Raw genomic sequence first — 26571 nt, forward strand, 5'->3', positions numbered from 1 at the left:
GTCCGCCCAGAGTCAGCCCGGTAAGTCCGCTTCTGTGTCTGTGTCCCCCTCTGTCTTGTTTGCTCCTGCTTCTGGTATGAGTGCTGGGGATGTTGCGAGTGGTCCGACTGTTGTGGGGGGTGCGATGTTGCCTGGTATGAGTGAGGCTGTTGTGCAGTTCTTGGCATGCATGCGTGATTTGGTGTCCCAGGTTAGTTCTGGTGTGCAGGCGAGTTCCGGTGTGCAGGCGGGTTCCGGTGTGCAGGCGAGTGCTGGTGTGCAGGCGAGTGCTGGTGCGCAGGCGAGTGCTGGTGCGCAGGCGAGTGCTGGTGCGCAGGCGAGTGCTGGGGGGCAAGCAGTTCTAGGGTCTGTTGTGCAGGCACCGGCGGGTTCGGGTGCGCAGGTAGGTCAGGGTTTGCCGATCGCAGCATGGGTAGGGAGTAGCGCTGTGCAGGCTCCGGTAGTTTCAGCTGCTCCTACAGCTGGTGCTGCAGTGGGGGACACTTCGGTCTGGCTGGATGATTCAGCCAGGGGTGAAGTGTATGTCTGCTTCGATGGCCCATTGGGAGCCCATTTGAAGCAGGAGGTGCGTGATAAGATCTGGCGCGACGAATACGTCGAGATATTTTCCCTCCTGCCGCTGGAAAAATTTAATATCGACAAGGGCAAGGCTGACGAAAGCAAGAAAGAAGAGGAGGAGAAGCGGCGGTATCGGTTGATACCCCGTACGTTCTCTAATTGGTTGCAGGCTTTCGCCATCCTTGCCAGTGTCGTTGGTGAAAAAGCCCCTCAGAATTGCTCGGCCCTTTTTTGTTACATGGACTCGATAGGTGAGGCCTATCGAGTCTATGGAGGTACTGCTTGGCTCAGGTATGATGAGCAATTTCGGCAGCGAAAGGCGTTGAGGCCGTCGCTGCGCTGGGACCATAAAGACATTGCTTTATGGATGCGGCTGATGGCGGCGGCACGAGCGCCGTCGCAGCCGTTTCGCTCGGGGGCCAGGGGATCGGCTGCATCAGCCGGGAACTCGGCCTCCCAGCGCCCCGGATGTTGTTGGCAGTTCAATGAGGGACGTTGTCGATTCGGCTCGGATTGTAAATTTAAGCACGAGTGCAGCACCTGCGGCGGCACTCACCCCCAATCTCGCTGCTTTAGGAAGTCAAAGGGGCGCCCCACTGAGTCTGCACGCAAAGGGCCGGACGCCGGTGAAACTCGAGGCGATGTTACCTCTCCTAAGTAGGTACCCTGATCAAGAGGCGGCCCGGCTCTTGCGTGAGGGTTTTCAGTTCGGCTTCCATATTCCTTTTTCCCCTGAGGCCCCAATATTTCGCCCACTTAATCTGAAGTCGGCCAGGGTTCGACCGGAGTTGGTTGGCGAAAAATTGATGAAGGAGGTGGCTCTGGGGCGCATGGTGGGTCCCTTTGCGGACCCACCGTGGCCTCACCTACGGGTCTCTCCTCTGGGTTTGGTCCCCAAAAAAGAACCCAACAAGTTTCGGTTAATCCATCATCTGTCCTACCCGGCGGGTGGGTCGGTTAATGATGGCATAGATCCTGAGACTTGTTCGGTTTCATACGTTTCCTTTGATCGGGCGGTTGACTGGGTTCGGAGGTGTGGACCGGGGGCGCTGATGGCCAAGACGGACATCGAGGCGGCCTTTCGGTTGCTACCGGTACACCCGGAGTGTTTCCATCTGTTGGGCTGTGTGTGGGACGGCCAGTATTATGTGGACTGTTGCTTGCCCATGGGCTGCTCGATTTCATGTGCCTATTTTGAAACTTTTAGCACATTTATCGAGTGGGTCGTGCGTGAGGAATCAGGTTTGCAGTCGATTCTGCACTACCTGGATGATTTCTTGTGTGTTGGCCCGGCACGGTCTGCTGTCTGTTCTGTTTTGTTACATACGGTTGAACGGGTGGCGGATAGGCTCGGAATTCCGTTGGCACCGGATAAGACGGAGGGCCCGGCGACGTTAGTTCGCTTCCTGGGCATCGAAATCGACTCGGTGGCAATGGAGTGCCGACTCCCCCCGGACAAGTTGCAGGATTTACGGTCATTGGTGGGTTGTTTTTTGGGTCTGCGCAAGGTGCGGCTGCGTCAGCTTCAGTCATTGTTGGGCAAATTTAACTTTGCCTGCCGCATCATGCCGATGGGGCGAATTTTTTGTCGCCGCCTTGCTTCCGCGACGGCGGGCGTCCGTTCCCCTCTTCATTTCATCAGGCTGACCGCTGAACATCGGGCTGACCTTAGGGTGTGGGCCGAGTTCCTGGGGCGGTATAATGGCCGGTCATTGTGGCTAGAGGATTGGGTGGAGAACGTGGACATCGAGCTGTTTACCGATGCTTCAGGTTCTGTCGGTTTTGGTGCGTATTTTGCAGGTGAATGGTTTGCAGGGGAGTGGCCGGAATGTTGGCGGGTGAATGGCCTGGTGCGGAATTTGACGTTGCTTGAGCTTTTCCCTATAGTAGGGGCTGTGGAAGTGTGGGGGTCCCGGTTTCGCTGTAAGAAGGTTCGTTTTTGCTGCGACAACCTATCGGTGGTGCAGGCGATTAATAGCTTGTCTGCTTCCTCACCCCCGGTCGTCAATTTGCTACGACACCTGGTTTTGCGTGGGCTTGAGCTCAATGCGTGGCTGTCTGCGCGACACCTGCCGGGTGTGCGGAACTCCATTGCTGATTCGCTTTCTCGTTTACAGTGGGATCGTTTTCGAGAGTTGGCCCCGGAAGCGGATCGGCAAAGGGAGGACCTGCCCGGCCAGTCTGTGGAACCTGGTCTCCGAACAGCCTTCCGCCTGATGGAGGGCGCTGTGAATAGCGCAACTTGGAGGGGCCGGGCGGCTGCTTGGCAGGAGTGGTTGTGCTTCTGTGGTAATGTAGGGTCGGATGGTTTGAGTGGGGACCTCGTTCCGCTTCTGCTTCTGTTTGTGGGAGATGCCTTCAATGGTGGTGTTTCAGCAGCTGGGTTGGTCCGGAAATTGGCCGGGATCTCATACTGGTTGCGAGTGCTGGGTGTGCATGATGCCACGAAAGAGTTTTTGGTTCGTCAGTCTGTTGCGGGATATAGGAAGTTGAGAGTATCCAAGGATGGTCGCCGGCCGTTGTCTTTTGGGATGTTGTCCAGACTGGTGGGTGTGTTGGACGGTCTCTGTACGGATGGTTTTGAATGCGCATTATTCCGAGCTGCCTTTTCTTTGGCCTTCTTTGGAGCCTTTAGAATTAGCGAGCTCATTAGTCGGTCCTGTTTGTCGGATGATGGTATGTTGTGCGGGGATGTGTGTTGGTCTGTTGATCGGGTGTCTTGCTTGCTACGCCGGTCGAAGACCGACCGGATGGGGAGGGGAAAGAGTGTGGTGTTGTACCCGGTGGCTGGCTCGCCAGCCTGCCCGGTGAGGTGTGTGGGTGACTACTTGGTGTTGAGGCCGGTGGGGCGGGGCAGCTCCTTCCTTGTCCATCAGGATGGGAGGGCGCTGTCCCGTTTTCAGTTCATAGCGGTGTTCCGCAAAGGCCTGGAGCGTTTGGGTTTGCCGCCCCGGGAGTTTGCTTCCCACTCCTTTCGGATCGGGGCGGCTACCGAAGCCGTTAGATGTGGCTTGGATGAGAGTGTGGTGCGCCAGATTGGGAGATGGGAATCCGCACGGTTCCGTTCATACGTGCGTTTGGGCTTGCTGTAACTGTTTTCACCCCCCCTTTTTGTTTTGTTTGTGTGCTTTTGTTTTCTAGGTAGGGCCTGCTTGGTTTGGATTTTCGGGCACTCATATGTCCGTCGTGGCGCCCGGCGAGCGGCACTTAGGGCTGAGGGACGGCAATTGGGCTTTCCACGGAGCTCGGTGCATGTACGGTGGATCGGGATGCCAGGCATGCTGCCTGAGCTTCATTTTTATACAAGGCTGGATCGGCCCCCGGATATTTTAGTTTTGCATGTGGGTGGGAATGACATGGGTGCCCGCTCCTCCAGGGACCTAATCCGGGATATTAAATTTGATTTGCTCCGGCTCTGGTCGCTGTTTCCCGGGATCATAGTGGTGTGGTCTGAGATTGCAGCCCGCTTTGTTTGGCGGCATGCCCGCTCTGTTGACCGGATAAATAGTGCAAGGGGGCGGGTTAATCGGGAAGTGTCGCGCTTTGTGGTGCGCAATGGGGGGATTGTGGTTCGGCACCGTGAGTTTGAAGTTCCCGGCTGGGGATACATGGACAGTGATGGGGTGCACCTCAACGAGGTGGGCATGGACCTTTGGGCATCTAATTTACAGGATGGTATTGAGATGGCATTACGGGTGTGGAGGGACTCCCAAGCCCAAGGAGTCGTGCTTGCTCGCGGTGGCGGAGGGGTGGTCACCGATGGCCCTGAGTGAGGTGGTTCGGGGGCCCATTTAAAGTAATGGGGAACCCCTGTTTGACTGGTTATTCTGAGGTTCCATGGGTAACTCCCTACCCCGAAATCGGCCTTACCCAGGTCAAGGGAGGGCAAAACGGGCACAGCTAGTGCAGCCCGTACGTGACAGGGGGGGCAGTAAGGGGTTAACTGGCTAGGTTAGGGTCGGCAGGTTTAGGTTTCAGGCGTGGAGCACTGGCCAATGGGAGTGCGGCGCAGTGTGAATGGGCCAATGGAAGGGTCAGATGGAGCGTGGGGGGGGGGGGCCCACCAGTTAGTAGAAAAGGCTTGGGGGGGAGGGCTTACCTCATTCTCCACGCGTCTGACGAGGAGCAGCCCGCCCGCCCGCCCTATAGCTATCGCCTGGCCGGTGGAGTTAGAGGTTGCGTTGCTTCATTGTCGCGGCAGCCCGCGGAGGGGTGGTCACCGATGGCCCTGAGTGAGGTGGTTCGGGGGCCCATTTAAAGTAATGGGGAACCCCTGTTTGACTGGTTATTCTGAGGTTCCATAGGAACCAGGGGGAAAAAAGTAAAAAAAGCAGTACATGGCATATTTGTCAGCCCCGAGCCGGCGCGGTGCGACTGGGGATTAGAGTCTAAATTGGTACTGCTCTTTTGGGCCATCTGTCACCTCCCCTGGGAATTATGACTATGGGTATAGTTAAATGTTTACGAAAGGTTACGAGTGTCATTTAAAGTTGTTATGGGGACAATGTTTACAGAGTGTTTTATTTATGTTTTATTTATGTTTACTGTTTAATAAAAGGCTGCTGTGGCCAGTATTTCCAAATGTCACTCAGCGTTGTGTCCTTATTGGGAAAAGGGGAGTATTAAAGTAAGGGTTCTACCAGATGGGATGGGTAACTCCCTACCCCGAAATCGGCCTTACCCAGGTCAAGGCTCATATATACAGCTCTAAATATACAGGTCTAAAGAGGCCTCACTACTTACTGAACAAGGTCTCCAAGCGTATCATACATGCGATGAAGTTTTCAAAGTTAACTGTCAGTTCACCGGAGACGTATCGCTGGACGAGGACTTCTTGAATTCTGTTATTTAGATTAAAACCTGAAAGAAAGGATCATCAATGTGTCTGGAGTTCCAGAGGGATAGAATAGAAGATTTCTCTATCCTGACTATTTTCCAGACAGTACATGAATCATCAATGTTGGGGGTAGGACCAGCACTAACATCCTGAGGTGATGGTACAAGCCTCTGTGTAAATCTGACCTTCTCTCTCGGCTTTGTTAGGAATCTTCCTTTAATGTTGAGATAAATTTTAGAAGTTTTTTTTAACATTTTATTACTTTTGTTGTAGGGTTTTTTTTAACTACTACTTCAATTTTTTTAAATAGAAGCACACATTAGTTATGAAAATGACATGAATTCAGTCACCTGCTTTTTGTAGGGCTATCCGCATTTCATGGGCTTCAATGGTCCCGGAGGAGTTACTGTCGGATTCCAGGAAGATTTCCTGCGGTAAAATGACGGTAAAATGAGATATCGCATCATGCTAAGAATAAATAGATATTGGCTCTATTAATGTTAAAGTGGTGAAAACATGGCTGATTTCTTTCCAAAAGAGCGCCACACCTGTCCTGAGTTGTATGTGATATTGCAGCTCATTCACTTCAGATGCTACAATTTTAAATACAATCCATGCACGTTAGGGTGACACTCCTAGAAGAAGGCAGACATGTTTTGTGATCTTGTACAACCCCTTTAAGCATGCTGATGTCCCTTTCACAAGGCAGGGGAAGGGGGGGGAGGCGGGGGAAATAGATGGTTCTTATTGTGACAACCCCTGTCTGTTATGACATATGATCATCACAGAAGGCTGGGAAAGGGGAAGGGGGGGTGAGGTTGGTCCCATAAACCAGAACAGAAAGTATACATAGTTTGTACAGTATACAACATGCTTGCCCAGCAAAACCTTTGATGTCTGCCTTGTTGATAAGGGGTTGTCTTGATGACTACTTGTCATTTTAAGTCACACAAAGAGTAAAAAGAAAAGTCCCATGGAAAATTACTGAAAGGCAGGGGTGTGTGGGAACATAATAGAGAAAGTATACTTACCCATCCCCATGCCCCCTGCTGCCGAAATGTCACATACCCCATTGATGGATTGCCAATCAGTGACAGACCCGGATGCCAGCCACTAATGACATCAGGCAGATGTCAGAAAGATCTGACAGCAGCACAACAGGGCACAGGGACTGGTAAGTATACTTCTTTATTTTCCAGCGCCCCCCTGCCTGTCTGTCATTTTTAAGTTTTGTGGGACTTCCTCTTTAACTTTAAGCATAGCCTACCACGTAGTGTTCCAACTTCTTCCAGAGAACGTTAAATTCTTCAGTGCTTAGTGTCCCCGTATTGTCCACCTGTGGTTTTATAGTTAAGGCAGATGTTACGTTCTTAGGTCTCCCCAGTGATGTATGCACAGAGCCAATCAGAATGGTATGAAGTTTCCTAAAAGTTTTTTGTCTTCCAGAAAAGTTTTCGCCTTTGGTAGCCACTAGAGATGAGCGAACCTGGAGCATGCTCGAGTCGATCCGAGCCAGAACTTTCGGCATTTGATTAGCGGTGGCTGCTGAAGTTGGATAAAGCCCTAAGGCTATGTGGAAAACATGGATATAGTCATTGGCTGTATCCATGTTTTCCAGACAACCTTAGAGCTTTATCCAAGTTCAGCAGCCCCAGCTAATCAAATGCCGAACGTTCGGGTTCGGATCGACTCGAACTCAGTTCGCTCATCTCTAGTAGCCACGTTATACTATAGCAGTCCCACTGAAACCTGACACTGTACTATTACAAGACAGCAAAGTTCCGCCCCCCCATACCCTACCTATATACCATATCCTACCAAAGCTTTGCTATAAATACAGCCAAATATAGAGATATGCAGGGAGCTTCCACTCATGCTAAGTAATGTGGAATTTTTTTTAAAGGAAAAATTCAATCACTAAAGGGGGAATTAAACAGCTGAAATGCACAGAGGTGACGTTATAATTTACAAAAGGATACATCCATGAGATTTATCATTTCTTTACAGGTTTTTATGGTGAATCCATCTGACTTGATCCCATTACCTGCAATAAATAGATAGATAGATAAATAGATAGATAGATAATAGATTTGATTGATAGACAGACAGAGAGACATACAGACAGATATGAGATAGATAATAGGTAGATAGATAAATATGATTGATTGATAGATAGATAGATAGATAGATAGATAGATAGATAGATAGATAGATAGGAGATAGATATGCGGTATCCCGGTGTAACTGTGAGGGGTTGCTGGGTGTTATGGTGCAACTGGGGCCTAACTGGAACCTACTTGTCACGGTGGGGTCCGAGGGTGTTATGGTGGCCCGGCCTCTCAGCACACACAGGAGATGCAAAGTAATATGTACCTTGAAGTAAGCAATGTCCACACACTTGTAGGATGGAAGCAATAAGGCACTTTACTTGAGGTAAAACTTTGGTACAGTTCATACAGTTGCATAAGGTGGCAATATGCAGTCAGGATGATCCAACATTAGGAGGTAATGGTGAGATCTGTGGTAGCTTTCAGTTTAGTGATGAAATGGGGTTCTGAGGCAGCTATAACTCTGGTCCTCTCAGTTCTTCTATCTTTATGAGCAGCTTACTGAGGAACAGGTTAGGCAGAGCTGGGGGTATCACATACACTGGGGTCTGTGCAGAAGGTCTCTGTAGCAGGGTGGACCTAATGACTGAAGTTTTCTGAATTGCAGAAATTAGAGGAAGATATCTCAGTAGCTTGAACTGGAGTGGGACACTTTGGTATACTGGTAAGTTCAGAGAAGTCCTCTGGCATTTGGGGATTCTATCCAGTAGATCACTTACTCTTACACTGATCCCAGATGATCCAGGCTCCTCTACCAAAGGGATCTAGTAGTTCTGGGAGTAAAGATGCTGCTTTGCTTCTCTTCTAATTCCCAGACCTGAAGGTGGACTGAGAACAGTGGTCACTTCACCTGGCAAATACACACTACACTGGTCCTAACCAGTCCTAACCGATCCTTTTGAATATTGTGAAGAGTCCTGGTCAAGACTACCTGCAGGCACCCTAGACTTTACATCGAAGTAGTGCTGTTTAGAGATTTGAAATATTAGATAGATAGATAGATAGATAGATAGATAGATAGATAGATAGATAGATAAATAGAAAGATATAACTGATAATTGTATAATATAACATACGTTTGGATAGTAACTTGTTTAGCACGTGCTTTAGGTCCTCGGCATTGTATTCTGTTTTCTGAAAATGAAAAACGGTTTTAGTATCACAGTGAATAATAGTGACATTTCTGTGACTGAGGGGAGAAGTGACATAACACTAAAGACATTGATAATATACAGGACCCCGTGCTGTTCTAGGTCCGATCTAGTAGAACTGTATGATATCAGATGCTTTCATAGAACGACCATGTGACCGCAACCTCATGTAACAAACATCCATCACTTTACCTCCTCATCCTTCTCCTCTGCTCCGTTCTGTGCTTCTGTATCAGGGGTTGAATTCAGTAAAGGCTTCAAGGGATGATGAAGAAGAGGAATTAAAAGGAGACTACATTATTTGTATAAATCAAAATAGTAAAAAACAATACTGAGGCATGTAGCTATAGAGGATTCAGAGGCAGTGACTGCACCCAGACCCCTGATGTGAGGGCCGGTGGGCTGCTCTGCTATATAAGAAGTCAGTATTATAACATATATTATATATGGTAGTTACAGGACCCCTTTACAGAGTTTGGTGCTGAGACCCAGGAACCATTGTTGCCTCCCACTTTGCGTTCCATCCTTACCTATTATGTCTCTAGTTTCTCTCTGTAACCTTGTATTCCTTCCTTACCACGTTTGCTGCTTGTTATCCTATTATTTTATATAGCCTTAAAGGAGTTGTACAGTTTGGGGGGGCGGGGCGTTTTAGGATCTACTTCTCTTGTTTACCAAGGGCATTTCTCACTTCGGAGGACTTGGCCTGTCCTGTGTTACACAGACAACACATTGATTTCAATAGGCCCTATGTAATGCCTTATTGTTCCTGTGGTGGCGGACCGCGGCACCGGCTTCCCCATGATGGTGCCGTTCTATTGGTGTGTTAAATTCAAGAGGATGTGCCTGGTGGTACATCCTCTTTAAGTCTCCATAGTGCAGCCTGTCTCCTGGCTGCAGTTTTGCCCTGATTTGTGCAAAATTGCAGTAAAAAGCAGTGATTTTAATGCAAATCATGGCAGAACTGTAGTCTCGAGATAATACACCACTGAAAGTATAAGTCTGTTTGGGGGGCCATGGGCCCTTTAGGAGCTCAGGACCCCGGGCTACCGCCCAAAACGGACCTATTATAATCCGTAACTGCAGCTGATCAGCAGATATCTTTGATGGTATTTAGGGTGAATACACCTATATCACAGGTGGCAAACTCAGGTCCTCCAGCTGTTACAAAACTACAATTCCCATCATGCCTGGACCGCTAAAGCTTTGATGGGAGTTGTAGTTTGGCAACAGTTGGAGGGCCTGAGTTTGACACCCCTAAACCTATATGAACAAAATAAAAAAAAACTCACAATGTTCAGTATTACCTCATAAACATTGGCATCCACTATGTTCCCAATTTCACTAGAATAAAAAACATACATATATATATATATATATATATTAGTAAAAATTAACACATTATAAAAACTTTGGCGTTCTATTTAGTTAGGACTTTATCATTAATAAAAACGACAACATCCCTGGTGGACAAGTGGATGAATAAGTATAAAAGAAAATAAAGTTCCTGCGCTCACTGCAGGTAAAGTAAGTACTCCGTATTATAACGTCACTAGCCTGGCTGGTGGATTCGGAGAGGCTTAGACGCTCTGTCCACGGCCACAACGTGTCCAGCCATGCTAGTGATGTTGTATGGATCCTCATTCCTGTAATTGAACTGATCAGGTGACCAACTGGAAAGTGAAGCCTGCAGCTGCCAGAGCTGTTATAATCAGAAAGTAGTGAGCGCTCCCTAGTGGTAGCTGTTGGCAAATGCTACACATACACTTGTTTTTATCCACCATTACAGGGGTATACACCTTTATGGGGGTAACTCAGTGCACCCTTGGCTTTCCCTAAGTCTACACTAGGCACCAAAGTTAGCACCCATAAGAACAATGCAAAGGAACGGATCACAGTAATATCTACAAAATATTCCCTTACATCTCTGACTATACACTATGGGTTAAACCACATAACCCCTTTACTTACAGAGTTTCAGCTTCTCTCTCTGTGAAGACTCGTAGACAGAAATCGGCTTCCTGAGAGGGATAATAAGTTGTGGGGACAACCACGTAGTTTCCAACTGGGAGCTGGAAACGTTTGGACACATCGCGAAGGTTGGTGTAGTTGTCTGTGCGAGCAACTTCTTTGTTTTTCTTAAAGAAATCTTTGCTCAGTTGTCCATTAGATGGAGCCTTAAAGAGACAGGTGATAATATAAATAATTGTACATATACTGGTTATATAAGGGCTAAGACCCATCTCAATGGAAACTGAAGCCACATCCTATAGTAGAAGCCTATTGTCACATTAAGTAACTAATTGCCTCATACTGGACCAACTGATCAATAAATGTTAGACAATCCCTTTATTACAGGGGTATATCATTTATCCTTAAAGGTCACAGGTTTCACAATGAGAACATTGCATCACTCTATCTGTGCCTATAGTGTGGTACAATAATAGTGTGCCTATTGTGCGATACAATAGTAGTGTGCCTATAGTGTTGTACAGTAATAGTGTGCCTATAGTGTTGTACAGTAATAGTGTGCCTATAGTGTTGTACAGTAATAGTGTGCCTATAGTGTTGTACAGTAATAGTGTGCCTATACTGTGCTCAGGGGCGTAGCTAGGGGTTCAGCCTAGGGGGGGCGAGTGAGTCTGAGTGGGCCCCTAACCGATTATGTTACCCATAGGGAACCTTGGCAGACGACAATGTTTTCTGAATAACAAAGGCTATATTCTACTACATTAGTGAATAAGGATTGAGAGAAGTTATAGTAGCTTCTACATTTCACATATAGAACCATCTAAAAATTAAAACGGTTATCTAAGGTTAGAAAAACACAGCTGCTTTCTTCCAGAAATGGCAAAACTACCTATCTCCTATCTATCTCCTATCTATCTATCTATCTATCTATCTATCTATCTATCTATCTATCTATCTATCTATCTCCTATCTATCTATCTATCTATCTATCTATCTCCTATCTTTCTACTGTATCCATCTATCTATCCTATCTATCTATTTATCTCCTATCTATCTATCTATCTATCTATCTATCTATCTATCTATCTATCTCCTATCTATCTATCTATCTATCTATCTATCTATCTATCTATTATCTATCTATCTATCTATCTATCTATCTATCTATCTATCTATCTATCTATCTATCTATCTATCTATCTTATTTATCTATCTCCTATCTATCTATCTATCTATCTATCTATCTATCTATCTATCTATCTATCTATCTATCTATCTATCTATCTAAGCCAGCAAAATTACCGCAGCACTCGGTAGGTTGTTTTCAAACCGTGAAGTTTATTGCTCCCACAAAGTGCATTTAGCAACGTTTCAGCTCAATCGGTATGAGCCTTTCTCAAGCTGTGCAACATACATGTGTATCAACAGGCTTTAAATAGTTCCAAAGTGATTACAAAACACGTCACGTGATCAATCAATAAAATAGTGAATAATGAAAACATCAAAGAATTGCATCTCGTAATGATATATATGACAAACATAATAAATGTGAAATGAGACAGCATTTTCTGTCATAAATATAGTGTGGAATAAAGTGTCCATAAATCTCAAAAATTGTCTTTAAAAATGTACAATTGGAGACAGGTGGGATGATCGCTCACCGGATGACGTCAGACGGCCACAAGAAAGATGTAAACATATGCACGAGGCGTATGGAGGTCTCACAGCCTTGGCTTGTAATGAAAATAATAGCGCATGCGCCAATTGGGACCGACCAGATGGAAGAACGTGGCAGGGTCGGATAGGCGCAGAGGCATCATGTGCCATGTGACGTAACCCTCTACGTAATTCAGCAGGGTGGCTTCGCGGATATCCATGGAAACCAGACGCTCAAGCCGGACTATGCAGGGGATTAACCCCTTGTAAGTAAACGGCATTTCTTCAATCACACTGTTGGAATCATAGTGGCCAAGGAACATAGTCCAAAAAGAGGGCGGGTTCCTGCATATCTATCTATCTATCTATCTATCTATCTATCTATCTATCTATCTATCTATCTATCTATCTATCTAAAATAGTGGGTGGCAAAATCCAGCACACCCAACCCTTATCTCTACCTACTTTATCTGCTGTTGGACAGTTGGGAGGCTGCCATATACCCGGCTGGGACACGGAGCGGCCGGTCTCTGAAAGGTTCATCCCGGATGATCTTCAGCGCCACAGAGGTCTGATTTGGGCGCATCAGAACTCCCCACAGCACACTGTGAAGCGTGCGGCCAGATCTGCTCACTGCATAGTGTGCACTGACAGGGTTTTTCTGCAGCCGCTATTTAGTGAATAGCGGCTGCGGAAAACTGACATGTCAGGTTTTTTATGGCGCCGCGAGAGATCCCGGCCGGAGCGTATATGATGTGTATACACTCTGGCCGGGATCCCTTCAGCCTCCAGCACTACATAAGTTCCGTGGAAATCACGGCCGTTGTAACAATGGCCGTGATTTTCATGGAATTTACGTAGTGTGAACATAGCCTAAGTGCACTGACCTTGTATATATCGAAGCCAATCTTAAACAATTCTCCTCCTTCAGGCTTCTTCTTTCTTCGTTCCTTCTGCATGAGGCTCACAATGACTGTACAGAAGGACCCACCCTCGTCAGGTTCCTCCAATGTGATCTGGAACTGAGGATTGGTCCAATAATTCGCTATTAGTGAAAAAAAAAAGATTTTATAAGTTAAGCAGTAGAGAGGAGCATGTGGGAACCCAGAATTCCTATCAGTTGTGTATGGTGTATCTTACGGTTCTTCTTGCACCCTCCGGCGGTGCACCCATTGACCCAGCTCCCGCTGTATTCTGTCAGGCACCACTTATGCTTTGCATTACAACAAGTATTTTCCAGACCGAGGTGACAGAGGTCCACGCGACTAAATTCCACCAGAAAGGAAGAAAATGGCATCCTGAAAGAGGGGGGGGGGGAATATCAAAAACTACCTGCTATCACCCCAAGTATCGCTCACAGTAGTCCCATGGCTATTTATACCCCCACTCAGCAGTCTTGCAGTAGTCACAGGGGCCAGGGGCGCATCCCATGGTGGCCAAACTCCATGCACTAGTTCTATTAATTAAAATAAGACTTTTGCACGGAACTCAGCTGGCAAGGGGCACATCCACGCCAATGTTCTGGAATCAGCTGCAACTGCACTCCAATCGGGAGATAGCAGCATAATGACAGGTACCGTATAACCCAAAGCAACGTACTCACCAGGCTTCACCATCATCACATTCAGTTCTAAGATTATCTTTCACTTTTGGGTCAACTTCATCCCATTCTGGTGCACTGCAAGAGAAAATATAACAGTGTATGCAGGTATAGTAGATTAAGAAGGTTCAGATAGCTTCATATCCCCATAAGTTATATAGGTACTGATATTACTGCCTCCCTGTCTCTCCCTCTAAGTTATATAGTTACAGATATAACTGCCTCCCTGTTTCTCCCTCTAAGTTATGTAGGTACAGATAAAACTGCTTCCCTGTCTCTCCCTCTGTTATATAGGTACAGATATTACTGCCTCCCTGTCTCTCCCTCTAAGTTATATAGGTACAGATAGTACTGCCTCCCTGTCTCTCCCTATGAGTTATATAGGTTCAGATAGTACTGCCTCCCTGTCTCTCCCTATGAGTTATATAGGTTCAGATAGTACTGCCTCCCTGTCTCTCTCTATAAGTTATATAGGTACAGATAGTACTGCCTTCATGTCTCTCCCTATGAGTTATTTAGATTCAGATATTACTGCCTCCCTGTTTCTCCCTCTAAGTTATATAGGTACAGATAGTACTGCCTCCATGTCTCTCCCTATGAGTTATATAGGTTCAGATATTACTGCCTCCCTGTCTCTCCCTCTAAGTTATATAGGTACAGATAGTACTGCCTCCCTGTCTCTCCCTATAAGTTATATAGATACAGATATTACTGCCTCCCTGTCTCTCCCTATAAGTTATATAGGTACAGATAGTACTGCCTTCCTGTCTCTGCCTATAAGTTATATAGGTACCGAAAGTACTGCCTCCCTATAACTCCCTATAAATGTTGCAGGTACAGACAGCAATATTTCTCTGTCATTCCCCATAAATGCTCTATGTACAGATATTACTACCTCCCTGTCTCTTCCTGCACAGTTAGTACTCTCTGTATCCAACCTGTATATGACGTCCCTGGAAAGATATGGTAATAAATTAAACAGACACCACTTACCTATCACTCCAGGCTCCGTTCCATTCTTTATAACCCCATGGATTTCTTACTCTAACAATCTGCACAGTATCACCCCCATAGGAGACCTGTTCATGATAAGTGACAATCCATTAGTCTTTTGTTTAGGGTCAGGATCAGTCCTATGTACATATCTATACATTACCTCTTCAGCTCCGGTCAGGGAATACGCATGGTTCTTGACCACATTGGTGCTGACAACTATTTCTCCTTCCCCAGCGCTAGATTGCTGTAATAGATTATTCATACAGTATATCATTTTCTTGCAGTATTTTTTGTTATTAAGTACATGGGCAAATGCAGGAGGGCTCTTTCCAAATGTGTAATTTTTCTCACTGTACACCTTTACTCCTGGGGATCTAAAAGGGGTTACTACCGTTATCCATATTAGACCCAGAATTCTTACAAAAAATAAGGCTGCAAATCCCACAAAACTAGTTTACAGAAGCACTCTGAGTTTAGGGGGAATTTTTTCACATATAATGCACACTTAGTATCATTATCCCTGCAGTGTCATCTGTTTCATCCCAGCTCTGCTGCATCCAGGGCCAGCCTCCTCCCATAGTAGTTCATTCGGGGGGGTTCTGGCAGACATACAGCACATCTAACTTCTATTTCTAAACCACTGTTTTCACTTTCAGATTTCAAAGTGCTTTCTCTACCTCTGAAATCTGCTACTAATCCCATGATGCATCAGCACAGCCTTACACAGGCAGCTAAAACCAGTACCATCTCTGTCTGCTGGAAGGACAAGGTAATAATTCTCATCTCAATATATATTTATATACTCTAAGAGACTATAAGTATACAGTCAGGGTGAATAAACTCTCATCAAACCCATTAGAACTGTGTGACAGGCACTGTATAATCATCAGTAACAAACTCTCCCCCTCTTATGATGGCACCTGTTGGAACCTTGGCGCAGTTCGTGATTCGTAAGATACGACGAGGCTGCGCTTTTGGCCTTGAATTTGTGTTTATTTTGTATTTTTTTGCATTTTTAGCGCTGTCTGAACACGGTATTAGGCCCTATTCACATGTCCGCTATTCTGTTCGCAATTGCGGAAAGAAAATAAGACCAATGTATTTCAATGGCTCCATTCACACATCAGTAGTTGTGTACAGGACTGTGATCCGTACTGCAAAAAGAAAGGACAAGCCCTAGTGCTGACTGAAATTCCCCCAAGACACACCAATAGAACCCTATGGGATCCGTATTTTTGAGGATGTGATTCGTAAAAATACAGATCCTTAATCCGCAAATAATGACTAGATTATTATTAACCACAAATTTAAATTTTTGCAGATCAGCTAAAAATATGGATGGAATACGGATGGAAACTTGCAAAGTGCTAATGAAAAATAGCGGACTCAAATTTGCACAGGGAAAAATATACTGACGTGTGAATAGACCCTTAGGGCCCTATTACACCAATAGATAACTGACAGATTTTTGCAGCCAAAGCCAGGAACAGACTATAACCAGGGAACAGGTCATAAAGAAAAGACTGAGATTTCTCCTCTTTTTAAATCCATTCCTGGCTTTGGCTTTAAAAATCTGTCAGATATCTGTGTGTGTAATAGGGGCCTTAGGGTGCCTTTACACAGACAGATTTATCTGACAGATTTTTGAAGCCAAAACCAGGAATGGATTTGAAAAGAGGAGAAATCTCAGTCTTTTCTTTATGACCTGTTCTCCGCTTATAGTCTGTTCTTGGCTTTGGCTTCAAAAACCTGTCAGATAAATCTCACTGTGTAAACGCACCCTTACTCCTTCTGTTCTGCTAATTGTTTTCTCTTGCCCTATCTGTGCATCCTCTGCTAAGTTTATTCTGGCCACTTCACGGTTAACCTCTGTTTTGGTTAGGTGATTGGTATTTGGCCTTCCATTCACCCTCCCGGTAGACTTACTGTGCTGCATGTGAGCAGTGATCTCAGGCTTAAGGCTCTCCGGATGATCTGAAACAAATCGTCTGGAGCTTTATTCAAACTATACAGTTCACCGATTCCGCCAGTGAAGTCCTCCAGAGCTTCTATTGGCATACCTCCTTTAAGTGCTTCATATGATCCATTTAACCTGTGAAGAAATACATATTAACGTTCACACAACGTTCACACAACGTAAGTTCCATACTAATCACGGAACTTACTTTGTACTGAGGGAAACCCGGCCGGAGTGTATACACAAAATATACACTCCGGTCGGGATCCCTAGAAGCTCCGCAAAAAACTTACATATTAGTTTTTCTGCGGCCTCTATTCAATGAAAACGCTGTCAGTTCACACAATGGAGCGTGCGGCTCTGGCCACACGCTCCATTGCATGCAGTGGGGAATCCTGAATTCAGTACAGATCACGGGATGATCTTTTCTGAGACCGGCTGGGTCACAGAACAGCCAGTCTCTTACAAAGGATCTGCAGCCGATTTGATGGCGCAGATTTCAAGTTGCAGATTTAAAGCAAATGAAATCTGGGCCATCAAATCTGCTGCTCATCCTGTATGTGTGAACACACCCAAAAGAAGAACTCTGTCCAAACAATCTTTAGTTGTGGTACTCGGCCAGTGATTGTTATGTTGCTTTGTCGTGACGCCAGCACTGTAGTAATGCACAGGTGTGATGTTGGTACCTGTCTATATCCCCAAATGGCGGTAACCTCTGGGCTTGTATGCCTGTATGCCAGCCTATGAGTGGTGGGGATGAGTGTGTGCAGGAGAAAGGAGAAAAGAGATAGGCTAGAAGAAAAGAGCATCTCCTATTGGTCGATAATAAACACATGGCACACATAAAACATCAACCCAATACTGACTTCAGCTGTGCATATAAACAAGGACATAGAAAACACTAACACCTAGTGGCAAAACTTCAGAATACCACATCACCACTTTAACCTGAAAGAAAAGGCTTTTTGACAGGTGCACAGGAGAGACAAAAACACCTGTGTATGGGAGACAGACAAAAGTGCTGCAGTGACTAAGTGGGCCTGGCTTAGGGCTTGGGATCCTTCTTAATGTGAGGACAGTCATAAAGGAAAGGACTAATCCCAAGTAGAACAAAGTTGCTGATAGCCAAAGTTATCTACTGGCTATGCTGAACTACCTGGGGAAACCTTCAGGAGTTTTTTCTACCTAGAGACAAAGACCTAGGACTCATGCTACCCAACCTGGCGTTCTCCGAGCTGGTTAGGCAGAAGGCGGTCATATATACTGAACTCATATGTATATATATATATATATATATATATATATATATATATATACACAAGTACAAGGATTTCCTCTTTCAAGTTTCAAGTATCTACACTACAATCCCAGCAGAGTACTGCACTCATTAGACAAGGGCCCCTACACAGCCACTGCAACCACACATAGTACTAACCGCAGTGCCCGTGTGTCTGCGGGTGAGTATCGCCACTCCTGGCAACCGTGACAAACTACCCCAAAACACCACAAGTACAGATCAGGGCTGGACTGGGAATATAATTCAGCCCTGGCATTGGAGAGCATAGAAGCCCACTTGCTGTCTGGTTAATGTTAAACATGTTTAAAGGAGTTTTCAGATTTAACCTTACTTGTCCCCTATCCAAAAGATCTCTAGATCGACGCACCTGCTCCTCTGTTATGAATGGAGTTGTGGGTTGGTGTGTGACCTGCAGCTCTATTCATTCTCTATGGAGCCACTGAAAAGAGTCGAGTGCTGAGCTGGGCTCTCTACGGCTGCTCCACAGAGAATGAATGGAGCTGCAAGTCACAAGCCGACTTGTACGCCGGAACTCACGCGCTTCAATGCATTCTCTATAGAAGCGTGTGGCTTCTGGCGTTCAATCACAGGACACAGAAGAGAAGTCACAGCAGAGGCCGACGTCAGCCCGTGCCGGATTTGAAAGGCTGCGGCAATCAGCTGCGGTGAGTATACGTGCCAGCGCTTACTGGGGGGGCTAATAATAATTTTTTGTGAACTGCTTCTTTAACTATTTAGCTGCCATTCCGGTAAAAATAATAAGTCAATGCTGACTCTGATGCGTTCCTCCCCAGCGCGTTCCCCGCTCACTGAGGGCACGCTCTGCCACTCAGAGGCTACTGCAGGACAGCCCGATTGGCTCAGCCTCAAGCACGGGAGGGGGGGGAACGCAGGCGGGTAAGCATTGGTTGTTAATTATTGTAACAGGCACGGCAGCTAAGTAGTTAACCATGACTGTTACTACATTCTCGCGGCGGAAAATGCACAGCGGGAATGAAGGGTCTAGACTATAATGACTGGAAAGGGCGATGGGAGGGTCCACGTTAGTGGGCAGGGGTGGGTCAGGGCTGGGAGAGGTGCCGGGAAGGTGCAAGTTAGGGGCCTGGGGTGGGACTGGGCTGGGAAGGGCACTGGGAGGGTCCGCATTAGGGGGCTGGGGCAGGCCTAGGCTGCAAAGGCTGCTGGGAGCCTTTAGGGGGCCAAATGGGGCTTGAAAGGGTGCCATGGGGGGCTCCACATTATAGCAAAGTACAGGTAAATTAAGGTTTGGGTTGAGTAATCGCGTTGGGGTGGAGGGGCTCCCTCATGGGGCTTTCACCTTGATGTGGTGAGGGAGCTTACATGCCTTGGTGATCCAATGAGCTGAGCTGGCAGGAGTAATTCTCCCTGGGGGTCAAAGGGGAAAGGCCAGACTGAGTAAGGCACCCGGAAGAAAGGGCTGGTATTCTAGCAATGATATAAAAAAATAAATACTATACACATATACTATTTACAATACATCTAGCACTCTTACTACACATATCAGTCAGCAGGACACAGGACACACATTGCTATTTTCACCTGCTTTTGTTGTTGGTGACTGATGAACCTTGTAATAGGAAAGCAGGAGATGGCAGAACCCCTGCACCTAAGATTCCTGTCCACACCTAAGCTCTGTCTGCATTCCTGCTAAGCCTCACCCCTTTGCTAAGCCCCCACCCACCTTTGCATTAAGCCCTTGGGTTTTAAAGTGTCACTGTTGTTAATGTTTTTTTTTTTTTTTTTGCAGAAATCAATAGTTCAAATAGTTTAAATCAATAGATTTTAAGAAACTTTGTAATTGTGTTTATTAGGCAAATATGCCATTATCTCCATTCAAAAAGACTTTTCCCAGCCCCCCCTCTCCTTTCTGTCATCCACTGCTCATTATCAGGAAATCTCCACTGTTTTACATCAGTCGGATGCTGTCTGTGCTATGGAGAGGGGAGGGGGGGGAGGAGGAAGGAGGGAGATTAGTCGCCACCAGAGAGCCGAGAACAAAGGATTACACATCTCCCAACTGTGTGAAAGAGGTATTTAAAGGTCAGAGAGGTCAGTGCTGACTGTCAGATGAGATAGACGGTGATGTAGCTGTAACTTAACTCTTTGTTGTCCTGTTTTGGTGCCTCATCTCCCTCCACCCCTCCCCTCTTCATAGAGAACAATGAAGACAGGGGGGAGAGCTTCAAACTGCTTTTTCATGATAAAAATGCCTTTTTCGGCTAATAAACCCAACTACCAAGTTTCTTAAAATCGCCTGTACTATTGATTTCTGCAAAAAATTTTTTTAATGAAAGTGACACTTTAAACTAAATTGCACTTCTGATTGTCACCCCTGCCTCGACCAGTACTGATAAGGAGTCTCCTTTTCCTCCACTGTCAAACCTGCAGCAACCATGAGAAGGTTGGACCTGCTGGGAACTAGTAGATGAAGGATGTATAACCAATGTCTTGCAAAGTGCAGGGAGGGTGCTGTGCTGGGAAAAACCAGGCATCAATCTGTTAATGGACTGGCCCATTTAACACAGCGGGCCATCTGGTATTTGCCTTGATACATGGACATATACATGATGGATATCTAGTCACGTTGTTATATTCGGTTCTTACTTGGCATAGGCTTTCTCCAGGAGGGCGCTCCAGAACTCATTGGCAGTGGTGGACTTAACAAACACCAGCTTAGATTTCTTTGTAGGCAGCTGATCATCCACCACAACGTCCACCCACTCACCGTACTGCCAGAACTGGTGGAAACAGGTTATAGGTTATTGTAGAAGAGAATGGGACATTGTTTCACCTGACATCTGACTCATGCACATCGTCACACAGAGAACATTAAGGTTAGATTTTGTCTTGTTATGGTTACAAGGATTTGCATCCAGTGTTCCCCAACCTGAAGCTATTAGAAAAGCACCGCTCCCAGCAAGCCGCAGGGCCGCAGAAATAAGTGACAACCAGCTGCTACAGAACAATTGTGTTAGACAAACCCAACGCACACCCTGACCTCATTCTTAAAAATAATCCAAAAATAAATAAATAAGGGAATGCCTCTGAAAACAATTACCGTGGTTTAAAAAAAAACAACATTTGACATATCATAGAGACATATCAAAAACTTTGATTGGTTTGGGTCAGGGTGGTGAGACCCCCACCAATCACTACACTGATCAAGGAGAAACGCTTCTCTCCACATCTCTCTTCTAGACCTTCTGCAGTGCAGAGAGAGATGGAGAGAAGCGCTTCTCCCTGCTCATTGTAGTGATCAGCGGGGGTCTCAGCACCCAGACCTAAACCAATTGAATGTTGTTCTAAGATCAATTTTTGCACCAAAGATTTAGCATAAAATTGGAGTTTGCACAAAATCCCCCCCCCCCCCCCCTTTTAAAGGGGTTATCCAGCGCTACAAAAACATGGACACTTTCCCCCTACTTTTGTCTCCAGTTTGGGTGGGGTTTTGAAACTCTGTTCCATTGAAGTAAATGGACCTGCACCTGACCTGCAAACTGCACCTGAACTGGAGACAACAGTAGGGGGAAAAGTGGCCATGTTTTTGTAGCGCTGGATAACCCCTTTAAGCACTGACACAGTTTTTTTAAAGGAGTTGTCCAGCAAAAAACTTTTTCTTTCAAATCAACTGGTATCAGAAAGTTATACAGATTTGTAATTTACTACTATTAAAAAATCTCAAGACTTCACATATTTATTAGCTGCTGTATGTCATGCAGGAAATGTTGTTTTATTTTCAGTCTGACACAGTGCTCTCTGCTGACATCTCTGGCCGAGACAGGAACTGTCCAGAGCAGGAGAGATTTTCTATGGGGATTCATAGAAAACCGAGACAGAGTTCCTGTCTCAGCTAGAGATGTCAGCAGAGAGCACTGTGACTGAAAATAAAACAACACTTCCTGCAGGACATACAGTAGCTAATAAGTATGGGAAGACTTGAGATTTTTTTTTAATAGAAGTAAATTACAAATTTATATAACTTTCTGATGCCAGTTCATTTCAAAGAAAAAAAGTTTTCCGCTGGACAACCCCTCTTAAGGACATATGACGTACCCGTACGTCATATGTCCTCATTAGTACTTCAAAGCGACCCCGCTTTGAAGTGCCGCGGTCCCGGGTGCTGTGTGTAGCCCGGGACCGCCACTATTAGCGGGCACGGTCTGATCGCCGTGCCCGCTAATTAGCTAATCGGAGGCAGCTGTCAAAGTTGACAGCTGCCTCTGATTACCGGAGGCAACCTTTCCCTGGGGTCTAGTGGGGGAGATCGCCCCTCCGGGACGTTGTCCCGGAGGAGCGATCTCCCTGTCTGATGCCGGCCGGGGACTCATCCAAGATGGCGCCGTCCCCGGCTCAGCACTCGTTTGTTTTCGGCTACAGCAGCCGAAAGCAAATGAGTGCCGATCTCATTGATCTTTGCTGTATATCTATACAGCAAAGATCTCAATGAGAGATCAAAGTATATATACTAGAAGTCCCCTAGGGGGAATAACCCTAACCCCAGGGGGAATAACCCTAACCCCAGGGGGGCTTCTAGTATATGTGTAAAAAAAAAAAAGTGTTGTTTATAGTAAAAAGCCCCCTCCCCCAATAAAAGTCTGAATCACCCCCCTTTTCCCAGGTTTTAAATAAAAGTAAACAAATAAATAAACATGTTTGCTATCGCCGCGTGCGTAATCGCCCGAACTATTAATTAATCACATTCCTGATCTCACACGGTAAACGGCGTCAGCGCAAAAAAATCCCAAAGTGCAAAATTGCGCATTTTTGGTCGCATCAAATCCAGAAAAATTGTAATAAAAAGCGATCAAAAATTCGTATATGCGCAATCAAGGTACCAATAGAAAGAACATGTCATGGTGCAAAAAATGACACAGCCCCATAGACCCAAGAATAAAAGCGTTATAAGCCTTGGAATGGAGCGATTTTAAGGAACGTATATTTGTTAACAATGGTTTGAATTTTTTATAGGCCATCAGATACAATATAAGTTATACATGTTATATATCGTTTTAATCGTAACAACTTGAGGAACATGCATAACAAGTTTTACCCCAGGGCGAATGGCGTAAAAACACAGTTCCCCCAAATAAAAGAAATGCGTTTTTTTTTTTGTCAATTTCACCACACATTGAATTTTTTTCTGGTTTCGTAGTGTACCAAATGCCAAAATTCAGCCTGTAATTGCAAAGTACAATTAGTGACGCAAAAAATAAGGGCTCATGTGGGTTTCTAGGTGGAAAAATGCAAGTGCTATGGCCTTTTAAACACAAGGAGGAAAAACCGAAAACGCAAAAACAAAAATGGGCCCCGTCCTTAAAGGGTTAAGGTGAAGTGAACAAGAACTAAATAGAACATACAGAGAAATGCTTTGCTTGCATGTTTTCACCTTTGTGTTTAGAATGTGTCTAATGCCTGCCCCAATTTCTTACCCAATCGATACACGTTTTTACCGATAATCCTGGCAACATAGTGCGGCTATTGAGAAAGAAATGGGGGGCCTGGTTTTGTCCATGATTGAAATGCATTTCAAATGCCAATGTGGAAACACAGTCCTTTATTATTTTTTTTGTGTGCTACCTTAAAGTGAAAGATCCCAGCATAGTTGGTGTCAAAGCTTTGGTCCATGGGGATAACCTTGCAGAGACATTGTTCATTTAGAGTCAGAGATGCGATAGAACAGAGAAACCAGCAGTCACCTGTATAAAGAATAATCTATTGTTATCAGACTGTCAGTATATATGATCAGAACATCACAGATATCAGATCTATGTGATTCACAGGCTCCTGGTATCTGGGATAATTCATTTGCCCATAGCATTGGGAAAATCCATTGACCACCATCTTCTGTAGATGTATGTAGACTTAAGATGCCTATATACCAACAATATCTTCTCATCCGTTCTCTTTATACACATGAACGTGGCATTGGGGATCCTTCATGTGTTCCTTATAAGACAAGGGAGAGGTGGGCTGCTGCCAGACATCTCTGGCCTTAGCTTATCTCTGACTGTTTTCTCCATACACATTATCTCTTGGTGGAGAGTCAGACAGTACCCATACACCTTAGGGGCCTATTCCACGGAGCGATAATCGGCCGAATCGGCCGTATTCAGCCGATTATCGCTCCGTAGAATAGAGACAACGATCAGCCAATGATTGATGGCCTGTAGCCTGGCCGTACATCTCCCCCCCCCCCCCCAGCCGCTAGCCTGGTACCCCGATACTCACTCCTGCCGCTGCCATCGTCTGCCACCGGCCACTGGACCCACTGACAATCCGGCCTTGCACCACACTGTCCTCCTTCTAGCAGATCGGCGCTCATTTACATTATTAGTACACTTTAGTATTATCATCACTAATAATCTTTTACCCCAAGCAATGTAACCCATTGGGTCCGGTGGAGTCCAAATATATTAAAACACAGGAGGGATTTATTAATCATTTTTTGTAGGCTTTGGTGAAAATCTATAGCAATTTTTTACAATTTGTGACACCTTTTTTTACTATTTTTACTATTTAAAGATGGCGCCATTAGTTGCTGGAATAAGGGCCCTAGTAAGGCCGAGACAGGAAAGGTTCTGGGCTGAGACTTTCTTCTGTATTACATTCATGTGAAACCCATATGAAGGGAATTGTTACCAGTTACCAGTACAGCCGCACCATAAAACACCAATCTGAGTGTAGGAAGAAGATGCCTTCTGTTTAGTGTAGATGTCACCACTTACCCAGCAATCCCTGACGGACATCTGCACGACTTGCCCCTTCATTGATAAATTGAGGATTGGTTTTAATTTCCTGTTAGAGATGAAGAATAACATTGTTAAATTGTTAATTTATCTCCAGGCCATGGCAATCTCTGCTCCTGACGTTCCCCTATGACCTATCAACTGGTGTCAGAAAGTTTTATAGATTTGTATTTTACTTCTATTTAAAAATATCAAGTCTTCCCCATACTTATAAGCTACTGTATGTCCTGCAGGAAGTGGTGTTCTATGGGCTCTGGACAGTTCCTGACGTGGACAGAGGTAGCAGCAGAGAGCACTGTTTCTGAATGTAAACAAAACATTTCTGCAGGACATATAGCAGCTGATAAGTATTGGAAGACTTGAGATTTTAAAACAGAAGTAAATTACAAATCTATATAACTTTCTGACACCAGTTGATTTTTGCTGGACAACCCCTTTAAGCTTGTTTTAGAAGTTTCTTTTAGATCTGGACACCCACAGGGAGACATTTACTGTGAAACTCAATAATAATGATTTATAAGCCACCAAACTCTGTAATAAATGTATATGTAGCCTTCTCAAGAATGACTATCTGAAACATTGGTTAAAGGGGTATTCCATTATTGAAAAAATGTTGTTTTGAATTTTGTTGAAAAGATGGTGAAGGGATAGCAAAAAAAAAAAAAAAAATGTGTGTGAACAACGTAAAATACCATTGGTTGTTCGCTAAATAATGTCTGCCAATAAATGTCCAGAACATTCATTTATTCTATGCATTGTGTGAACTATTGTCCTTGTTTCCATACACTTCAATGGAAATCACCGAAGACTGAAAATAACAGCCATTATTTTACTAAAAAAAATGACAGTGTATGAACATAGCCTAAGACATAAAACTTACTAATACAGTGTTATCACTAACAGTACTGGCTTCAGAGTGTTTATGCATGATAGACGCCTGACAGGAAGTTGTGTAGTCCTTCCATTTTCATGGTGGTGTTGTCTCCAGTTTCCCAGCTCCTCCCTCTCTCATTCTCTGCTGTCTCAGGAGTCATGGCTGGATCTAGTCTCTCAGCTTAAGCCCCACCTCCCCCGAGTGATGTCAGTGGCAGAAAATCTGAAGTGACCATACCCCAAACAAACTATTTGTAGCAGAGGTGGGTGGGGCGCTGAAGTCACAGCTCTGGGCGTGGACCTGGCAGGAAAGTAGGTGAGGAGAGGGTACTCTGATGAAGAGCTAAAGGGAAGCAATGCATTCTGGGGATTGTACTATTGCACAACCAGAAAATAATACAAGAGGTATAGACCAACAAAACAATTACATTTTGGAGACAGGTAAATAATGTTGTATGCTTATGCAGCATTTTTATTTTTTATACCTCACGTTGGAAAACCCCTTTAATAAATTCTGCCCATGCACTAACACCACCAGACAGCTGCTGTCAGAGGTCAGTGTGGTCACATTACCTCTATAGTCCTGTCCCCTGATGTAAGCCCCAGCCTGAAGTGGATCTGTTATGATTTGGAAGGTGAAGGAGACTTCCTGGCTCAGAGTACAGTGCTGTAGGCCCCGCTATGCAGACCATACCCCTCCCCCGCTCTCTCCCACCCAGTACAGGAAGCTCTTAAACCAAAGCAATGCTTTAAAACCAAGTCACAATTTTGAAAAACTGAGGTCTTAAACCAAAACGCTC

The 26571-nt window shown here is 45.3% G+C and overlaps 1 protein-coding gene across 1 annotated transcript in view; it reads right to left on the reverse strand.

The window, feature by feature from the left end:
- LOC138774454 (calpain-8-like) overlaps positions 1-26571 on the reverse strand; it is a 29955-nt gene that overhangs the window by 2209 nt on the left and 1175 nt on the right. The window contains exons 2-18 of the mRNA XM_069955343.1: positions 24878-24947; positions 23730-23848; positions 20757-20890; positions 16804-16969; positions 15038-15121; positions 14875-14960; positions 13885-13959; positions 13422-13579; positions 13169-13326; positions 10626-10831; positions 9962-9998; positions 8847-8909; positions 8580-8637; positions 7375-7439; positions 6663-6731; positions 5746-5824; positions 5302-5418 (exon numbers count right to left, since the gene is read on the reverse strand). Coding sequence (XP_069811444.1) covers positions 5302-5418; positions 5746-5824; positions 6663-6731; positions 7375-7439; positions 8580-8637; positions 8847-8909; positions 9962-9998; positions 10626-10831; positions 13169-13326; positions 13422-13579; positions 13885-13959; positions 14875-14960; positions 15038-15121; positions 16804-16969; positions 20757-20890; positions 23730-23848; positions 24878-24947 — 1744 coding nt within the window. The remainder of the gene's footprint in view (positions 1-5301; positions 5419-5745; positions 5825-6662; positions 6732-7374; positions 7440-8579; positions 8638-8846; positions 8910-9961; positions 9999-10625; positions 10832-13168; positions 13327-13421; positions 13580-13884; positions 13960-14874; positions 14961-15037; positions 15122-16803; positions 16970-20756; positions 20891-23729; positions 23849-24877; positions 24948-26571) is intronic.

The sequence above is a fragment of the Dendropsophus ebraccatus genome, chromosome 15 (genome assembly GCF_027789765.1).
Source record: "Dendropsophus ebraccatus isolate aDenEbr1 chromosome 15, aDenEbr1.pat, whole genome shotgun sequence".
NCBI lineage: Eukaryota > Metazoa > Chordata > Amphibia > Anura > Hylidae > Dendropsophus > Dendropsophus ebraccatus.